General features: G+C 40.5%; 1 protein-coding gene across 1 annotated transcript; it reads left to right on the forward strand.

The window, feature by feature from the left end:
* Window positions 1-7,442: 7,442 nt before the first annotated feature.
* On the forward strand, window positions 7,443-8,054 carry LOC142177146 (uncharacterized). The gene has a single exon (XM_075245613.1). The coding sequence runs from the start codon at window positions 7,443-7,445 to the stop codon at window positions 8,052-8,054; it is 612 nt and encodes a 203-aa protein (XP_075101714.1).
* The last annotated feature ends 1,673 nt before the right edge of the window (window positions 8,055-9,727 follow it).

Consider the following 9,727-nt stretch of genomic DNA (forward strand, 5'->3'; position numbering starts at 1 on the left):
TAGTGATTAGCCTTTTTCCTGCAGTCTGCTAGTCTGATGCAGACCTCAGGGAGACCCTCAAACTACTCTTATTTTATTTTAATATTGTGCAGTGAGGACACTGCAATATTTTAGTTGGGGGTGGCTTCAGGGAGTATACTTTATTCGATGCTATATATTTGCCCTTGCCGGGTTTATGTTGTGGTATGGATATTGTGTGCTCTTGCCAGGCTTGTTTTGTCACTAATAATAATGTGCTCTTGCCGAGCATAGTTGTGACTGGTTGTACATTTACAAGATTAGTCACTTTTGTTATTCTATTTTTTTTTCTTTCTTTACTTATTTTCTTTAGTAGTTTTTAGTTTATTTTATTTTTGTTCGTTTAAGTATTAGTTGCTTTTGTTACTTTAGTTTTTTTTAGTAGTTTTGTTCTTTTAATTTTATTTCTGTAGTGTTTATTTTATCTTGTTAAGTAGTTTTAGTTTATATTATTTTTATCTCTTTTAATAGTAATATACTTTTCAATAAATGTCTTTGAGTTTTCTTTATGCTACGGTTCTTTCCCAAAGAATATTTATTTGTTGAATCGGGTGACTTTTCCCTATGACGGATGGCGTGACGACTTTCTTAAGGGATTAGTCTTGTTTTGTTATGTGGAGACTTTTGGATTATTTGGTACTAACAAAATTAATCTCTTATATGTGAGGTGTGAATTAAGAATACCCCTCCGATTTTTGGTTTTAAATTGAAAAAAGTAAGTTGCATGAGGAGAATAATTTTTGAGACGACGTTTTGGCTCATTTGGTGACTCTTTGCCCACTAGTTGGCATGATATTGCTCTAAATGCTCTTGTTAAGAAGTGAAATTGATCCGGCTTGATTAGTTCATGTGCCATGTGTATTAGTTTTTGTTATAAATAATTCTTGTGTTTACTTCTATCATCTAGAACTTGCCTGGTTGGTCTTTCAATGCTAATGTTAATTATGTTTGGTTGGAGGGATGACCTTAGGCATTCTTTGTAATCTTTGAAAAAGCCTCTTTAGCCTTTCAAGCCTACTATTGCATAAATATTATCACTAGTTTACCCCATTTGAGCCTTTAACTTTTTCTTTGGCCACCTCATTACAAACCTTTACCCTTGTGTAAAATAATTCTCTCTTTTGAACCCGTCCCTCCTTGAATAATGAGAATGAGGCTAAAAGCCTTAGTTGGGGGTATTGGTGTCAAGTTGGTATGTGGTAAGGTTGTACATTAAGGGTAGAAACATATACCTCAAAGTTGTTCATATGAAGTTACTCAAGCTCCAAAAGAAAATAGTAAAAAACAAAATAGAGAAAAATATGTCTATATATAAATATGGAGTCTTAAAAAAACTTAGAGAGGTACTTTAAGATGGTTCTATGTTGGTAACTAGATGCCAATAAGGGCGATGTGGTTTAAAAAGAAGCAAAGTGTAAAAAGAAAGACAAATGTGAGTAGTATTCAAGGAGGGTGTAGTCACTTGTATTCCAAATGCTTATCCGACCCTTCCCTAAACCTATATTACAAGCTTAAAAAGTCCTTATGGGATCTCCAACCGAATGTTCTTGAATAGGCGGCGAATTAAAATAAGGGCAAGCTTATGGCATGATATTTTGTAACACTTGAAATTCTTTGTTAAGAGTGAGTGTCTTTGTGCATTTGTCCCTTGTGTTGTTATTGTAAATATGGTGATTTTGGGACTTTCTTTCTTGTGAGGGCACATGAATTAGGATGGATTGGTGACATTGATGTATCCCGAAATGAGTAAATTGAGCATATGTAGTAGACTAGTGCTTTTGAGTCACTTCTTGAGGCTTTTTGTTGTCACTTGATTATTTTAAAACTCCTTTGCATTTCTTAAAGTTGATTTTAAATGAGGGAGTTATTTGGTTGAGATTCATATGCTTGAGCCTAATTATTAGTACCAACCAAATCCATAAGTATGGTGCTTAATTGGAGAATGTGATTTGTTTATGATAGCAATGTCACTTGTGCTTTAAATGGTAGAACCTCATTGAATTATTGGTTTTGATTTGCTTGAAGACAAGCAAAAGTTTTAAGTTGGGGGTGTTGATGGGTGGTGATTTTACCACTTATTTTAGTCTTCTTTCTTTAGATTTTGCACCCTTTAATTATAATATGAGGTTTTTTATAGCGTGTATTGCTAGATTTTCAGGTAAATGATGCCATGAAGAGAGTTGAATTCAATTGAAGTGGAATTGAGCAAAAAAAGAGTTGAAACAATGCAAAAGCCTTAAGATATCTCGCATCTGCGGAAGGCAGGTCGCTTATGCGATCTCGCATCTGCGAGAAAGGACCCGCATCTGCGGGAAATAACATAGCTGGCAGAAATCGCTTCTGTGATCGTTCAACCGCATCTGCAGGCAGCGCTTCTGCACTTAATGATCGCATCTGCGATTGCGCGTCTGTGTGTACAAGTCCGCTTCTGCGGAGCTAGAGTTTCCCATCTAATTTCGCTTCTGCGATAAGCTACCCGCATCTACGGAGCCGCACCTGCGAGGATTTTTCCGCAGGTGCGGTCAACAAGCTTCAGACATGGACAAAATTGACAATTCACATTTTTTGCAACTCCAAACCCACAAATACACGACCTAGCTTATTGGAAACATATCTTTGGGGATCTTTGGCTTATTTTCAGTCCATATACTAGAGAGAACAAGTTTTGGAAGATAGGGTTCTTGCACACACACTTGGGTCTTGAAGATTTGAAGCTTTTGGTTGAGAATTTCTTACTCCTTTATGCTCATTTCTTCATTTCCCTGCTTTGTATTGTATATCTAAGTGTGTAGTATTTATTTCCAACACTTGAATCTTGTTTATAGAAATATTCATATTTAATGTGTGGATTAAATACCTTGTTGTGCTTATGTATCGAATGATTTTTATTTATTATGAAGCGAGTTGTTATTTCTTTAATTATTCTTGTTCTTTAATGTTTCCAAAGGGATTAGCTAACTCTAGGACTCGCTCATTAACTTTGAATTAATTTTGGAAAAGATAATTTGGGGTTGGGAAAGATTAATTAACAAGAACTTGAGGCTTTAACCCTCATTTTATAGATTGTACCTAGGGATAGGATTGAACTACTTGTAGCAATATCCGGGTGTGCTTAATCTCTTAATTGTTTTAGGGATAATTCAATTAGGAAGTCTTGTTAGTCTTCGGAAGAAGCTAATTTAGAATTATTACCCGTGGCTAATTAACATAAACTCGCTCATATTTGTTAAATCGTGAAATACATTGGATCGTTACTTGAGTGTAATTCCCGATGCATCCATACTTATAGCCATTGGTCATTTTACTTGCTTTCTAGGTTAGTTTATATTTTCGCATTTAGGTATAAACATTTTCACAATCAAATTCTAAGTGTTTTGCATTGCATAATAAGTGATAATTATCTTACATTCTTAATCGCCTACATATTGTTCTCTGTGGGATTCGACCCCGACTCATAGTTGGGTAATTTATATTACATGCGACCGTGTCCATTTACTTTTTAGTAGTGGATTTGGACGTCATCATACAACCTCTATTGGACGATAGTGAATTAACCAAGTATTTCATCAGGGCCCAGAAAGGGATATACTTAGAAAAAATGATGGGAACGATGTGACAGAAATTCCCCGAACTGGTCAATATGGGAGATTTCTTAGAAGAAGGTACAAAATCTGGCAAAGTACAATCCATAGCTGCACTGTATGCAGCTAGCAAGGCAATCCAATCAGGGTCAATTGGTAGTGGAAAGAAGAAAAAAGAAGAGGTCTCGACAGTCGTCGTCCCTTACTATCAACCTAACCCACATCATGGAAACACTTTCTATTCCCCAAACATTCATTCATCACTACCCGCTTATGCTCCAGTCTATAACACCCTGCCATATTACCACCCCCAACCTCAATATAACCCTCATCGAGTCCACAACAGCCCGAACCCACAACGACCATATGTTCCTGTCCAAACTACTACCCACCAAAACAGACCCACTTAGGCACCACACTCTCATCCCAATTTTAAAGAGAGGGGTCCTAGAAATTATACCCCGATTGCTGAGCCTTTGGCCCAATTATTTGAGAGATTGAGGAGAGAAGTATTGATAAATCCTGTGGAAGGAAGGGTTCATGAGTATCCTTCTAAGTATTTTGATGAAACTAAAAGGTGTGTGTACCATTCAAACGTGCCTGGGCATGATACTGAAGATTGATTTAAGCTAAAAAATAAAATTGAAACACTGATCAAGAGAGGAGCCATTCAGTGCACTCCGGCTCCGCCTAATGTGAATCGCAATTCACTGCCAAATCACCGGAATCAGGGGGTCAACATGATCACCTTGGATGAGGAATATGATTTGAAAGGAATTATTGTCACAATAGGAAATGCAGAGGCGGCAAGGATCCCACCTCAAAGGACTTCGATGACCACAATGCAAGTGAGACATGCGGTGACGGTTTAGACTTATCAGAGACAAAGAGAGTCGGGAATACAAAAATGTCCCATGGACATACCAGCAAAATGGGAAGGCCAAAATGACAAACTCTACAGCAGCCCACAGTATGACTAGGTCCGGGAGATGTTACACTCCTGAAGATGCAAATCAAGGGAATTTGGGAAGAGAGAAGATTCAAAGAAGGAACATAACAGATCCCAAAGCCGCATAATTCTGGAAGAGAACGTCGGCCAAAGAGTACTCCATGGAGGAGCAGCTAAAGGAAACTCTGGCGCAAATATCAATCATGGACTTGCTAATGAGTTCCAACAGTCATAAGGATGCCCTGATGAAAGTACTAAGTGGGGTAAGTGTTCCAAGCAACACCACCAATGAGGTACTGGCCGCAACAATTGTGAAAATGGTCGAAGCAAATATGATCACGTTTATAAGAGACGAACTTTCTATCGAAGGCGTAAGTCACAACAAAGCTCTTCATATCACCGTCAAATATGGGGACAAGGTGGTGTCCCGAGTGCTGGTTGATGGAGGGTCAGGAGTCAACATCTGTTCGCTCTCTACCTTGCGGGAGTTGGGAATCTATCTGAGGGAAGTCAAGGAAAGCCATGTGAGGGTAAGAGCTTTTGATGGTTCGCAGAAGGAAGTTATTAGCGAAATTTATTTGGCTTTGTAGATCGGACTGGTTGAATTTCCCATATTGTTTCAAGTAATGGATATTTACTCTTCATACAACTTGCTGCTAGGAAGGCCCTGGATACACATGGCAGGGGCCATCCCATCCACCCTACACTAATGCATGAAATTTGAGTGGGGATGTCAAGAGATCGTGGTCCATGGCGAATGGGGCCAATCAGCCTATTTGGAGCACGTAGTCCCGTTCATTGAAGGGCTAGACAGGATTGCTTTTCATGTAGTGGAAATCATACAGACCACCAAAAGAGAAGAGACTGAACAAAACTTGGAAATACAGCCGGCGTATAGATCCAAGATGGCTATGAGGGAGATGATGAAATATGGATACAGACCAGGAACCGAGTTAGGAGCCAGATCAGATGGGATTACAAAGCCAATTGAACCTAATTGGTAGTAAGGAAGGGCTGGCATAGGATGTCAGCCTCCAGTGGGGAAAACTCATACCTTTAGTTCCGGGAAAAAGGCTTTTGTGCCAGAGCATGTTTTGGGTACAGTCCAGAGTTCAGCGCCAGAAGATGATATCATCGATGGAATGGGAAGGCTGTTTTTGAATATGCTTGAAGAATGCTGTAAGGGAACTAATATCAAGACACCGACCATTAGGAATGCCAAACCAGGAGAAGAGCTACGGAATTAGATGCCAGTCTATCTTTGGTTCGCCGGGAGTCTTGGTAGTATGGAACTGTAAAAGTTTTCTTTTGAAAAGCACACGATTAATTGAGGCCTGCACCGTGTCTGTACCTTTTTATCATATGCCTATTTTGAACGCTTAGACGTTCCTCTTTTGATGAAATAAAAAGAATCTTTTTCTTAAAATATCTTAACTTTATTTACCGCTTCATTTATACTTAGATTTTCTTTTTAGTAATCATAATGATAAAAACAAGCATTCCGCGATTGTGATATGTAACGAAACCATCGAGCGAAACGACCTAGATTATAAGGAATATGATGAGAGTGTGATGTCAGTCAATCTCCCACAAGAGATCGAACAACTGGAGAGTCAGAAAAAGCCTAACCTCGAAGAAACGGAAGTGGTCAATCTCGAAAACGAAAAAGACATGAAAGAAACTAGAATCATCATTCACCTAGAAGCCGAGTAGAAGGAAAAACCGGTTGAGTTACTCCGATACTACATCGATGTGTTCTCCTAGATTAAGTACAGACATTGTCTGGCACCGACTGCCTACCGATCCTGCCAGATCACCGGTCAAGCAAAAACCTAGAAAATTCTAGCCCGATTTGAGTATGAGGATAAATGAGAAAGTAACCAAGCAGATAGAGGCGAATATGGTAAAGGTCACCAATTATCCCAGCTGGTTGGAAAATATCATCCCAGTACCCAAGAAAGACGGGAAGATCAGGATATACATGGATTAGCAAGATCTCAACAAAGCAAGTCCAAAGGACGACTTCCCTTTACCAAATATCCACATCCTCATCGACAACTGTGCGAAGCATGAACTGCAGTCGTTCGTAGATTGTTTCGCTGGATACCACTAGATCTTGATGCACGAGGAATATGCAAAAAAGATAGCCTTCACCACACCTTGGGAAGTTTACTGCGATAGAGTCATGTCGTTCGGTCTCAAGAACGCCGGTGCCACCTACATGAGGGTCATGGCGATCCTTTTTCATGTCATGATTCACAAGGAGATCGAAGTATATATGGATAACATCATCATCAAGTCTCGAAAGAGTTCAGAGAACTTGGATGATTTGAGGAAAGTTTTCGAGCGCCTGCGGAGGTACAACTTGAAATTGAACTACAAAATGCGCGTTCGGAGTCCCTGCTGGAATATTGTTGGGCTTCATCGTAAGCAGAAAAGGGATAAAACTGGACCCATCAAAAATCAAGGCCATTTAGGAATTGCCACCACCCAAGAGTAAGAAAGATGTGATAAGTTTCTTAGGTAGATTGAATTACATTACTCGTTTCATAGCCCAGTCTACGTTAATCTGTGAACCCATTTTTAAGTTGCTGAAAAAGGATGCTGCCACAAAATAGACAGAAGAGTGTCAGAAAGCCTTTGACAGAATTAAGGAGTATTTGTCAAATCCACCTGTGCTGGTTCCCCTCGAGCCTAGGAAGCTATTGTTACTATATCTGTCAGTCTTGGATAGCGCCTTCGGATGTGTGTTGGGACAGCATGATGAAACTGGTAGAAAGGAGCAGGCCATCTACTACTTAAGTAAGAAGTTCACGACATGCAAAGCCAAATACACTTTGATAGAACGCACTTGTTGTGCTCTAACTTGGATTGCCCAGAAACTAAGGCATTACATGTCAGCATATACTGTGCATCTGATATCACGGCTCGACCCACTCAATTACATCTTCCAGAAGCCGAAGCCTACTGGAAAGTTAGCTAAATGGCAAATTCTCCTCAGGGAATTTGACATTGTGTACATAACTCAGAAAGCTATCAAGGGGAAAGCTTTAGCCGACTACCTCACAGAGAATCCAGTGGACGGGGATTATGAGCCACTCACTACGTATTTTCTCGATGTAGAGGTATTATTTGCCGAAGAAGATATTGCAGAATCATACCCTGGACGGAGAATGTTTTCCGATGGAGCAACAAACTTCAAAGGAGTCGGAATTGGGGCAGTCTTAATTTTGGAATCCGGACCGCACTATTCAGCATCGCCAAAGATAATATTCCCTTGTACCAATAATATGGATGAATACGAATTGGGCATCCTTAGGATTAGAATGGCAATCGACATGAACGTCAAAGAACTTTTGGTCATAGTGGATTTCGATCTATTGATACACCAAGTCCAAGGGGAGTGGTCCACCAAAAACGTCAAGATCCTTCCATATCTGCACTACGTAAAAGAGCTATGCAGGAAATTCATGAAGATTGAGTTCAAGAACGTTCCCAGGATTTAGAACGAGTTTGCCGATGCCCTTGCAACTCTATCGTCCGTGATTCAACATCCAGACAAGAACTACATTGACCCTATCGACGTAGAGATAAGGGATCAAAATGCCTATTGCTTCCATGTAGATGAAGATTCCTTGCAACCAGAGAATACCTGGAGAATGCTACTATTAGTCAGAAGCGAGCCCTCAGGAGGTTGGTGAATCATATTTTTCTTAACGAGGAAGTCCTATACAGGAGGACCCCAGACTTGGGTTTGTTAAGGAGTGTAGATGCCGAAGGCGACCAGGTTATTGGAAGAAATACATGAAGGAACATGCGAACCCCACATGAACGGGTTCACATTAGCCAAGAAGATCTTGAGAGCTGGATACTTTTGGATGACTATGGAAAGTGATAGTATCCGCTACGTACAGAAGTGTCACCAGTGCCAGATTTAAGGGGATTTCATCTGAGCCCCGCCGAATGAGTTGAATATGATGGGTTCACCCTGGCCGTTCGACGCTTGGGGAATGGACATGATTGGACCTATAGAGCCCGCTGCTTCAAATAGGCACCGCTTTATCTTGGTAGCCATCGACTACTTTACTAAATGGGTCGAATCATCTACCTACAAGGCCGTCACAAATAAGGTAGTGGCAGATTTCGTCCAAAACAACATCATCTGCTGATTTTGGATGCTGGAGTCAATCATCACTGACAATGCCGCTAACCTCAATAGCGACCTCATGAAAGAAATCTGCGAGAAATTCATAATCGTCCACCGCAACTCCACAGCCTACAGACTGCAAATGAATGGGGAAGTCGAGGCAGCCAAGAAGAATATCAAGAGGATCATGCGAAAAATAGTGGGCAATCACAGGTAATGGCACAAGAAACTATCCTTCGCCTTACTAGGTTATCAGACCACCATGAGAACATCAACTAGGGCAATGTCGTACATGTTAGTATACAACACTGAAGATGTGATACCCGCAGAGGTCGAGATACCATCTTTGAGAGTCATTCAAGAGGCCAAGTTGGTTGATGTAGAGTGGATACGGGTCAAACAGGAGCAACTCATGCTCATCGATGAGAAGAGAATGAATGCAGTATGCCATGGTCAGCTATGTCAGAATAGGATGGCCAGTGCATTTAACAAAAGGGTAAAGCCTCGCTAGTTCACACCGGGGCAGTTGGTCCTAAAGAAAATCTTTCCCCTCCAGGAGGAAGCCAAAGGAAAGTTCGCACCAAACTGGCAAGGTCCTTACGTGGTTCACCGAGTGTTGTCGAGAGGAGCTCTAATCTTGGTAGAAATGGATGGAAGAAACAACACGAAGCCCCTCAAATCAGGCGCAGTCAAGAGATACTATGTTTGAAGACAAATAGAGTTAGGTTTTATTGTAACAGAGCTACATTCAACCTAACTTCCCACAGAGGGATACGTAGGCAACCCACGTAGGGTTCGGTTTCTCCCCCTCCTTTCTTTTGTAATATAAAATACAAACATCATTTTTGTATGTTGCTCTAGAACTACGCCGACTTGATTTCCTCAGGGAGGAATACGTAGGCAATCCTCATCAGATTTAGCCGTCTTTTGTAATTGAACTACGTTCTGGCCTGATTCCATTTGGATATGCAGGTAGTCTGAGTCAGACTCGGCCATTTCATTCTTAATCTCATCATTTTGCATCTATTGTAA

This window comes from Nicotiana tabacum, chromosome 23 (assembly GCF_000715075.1).
Source record: "Nicotiana tabacum cultivar K326 chromosome 23, ASM71507v2, whole genome shotgun sequence".
Taxonomy (NCBI): Eukaryota; Viridiplantae; Streptophyta; class Magnoliopsida; order Solanales; family Solanaceae; genus Nicotiana; species Nicotiana tabacum.

What these genes read in the sequence shown, in the direction of transcription:
- LOC142177146 (XM_075245613.1), top strand. Translation starts at nt 7,443, where the DNA reads ATGTCAGCATATACTGTGCATCTGATATCACGGCTCGACCCACTCAAT.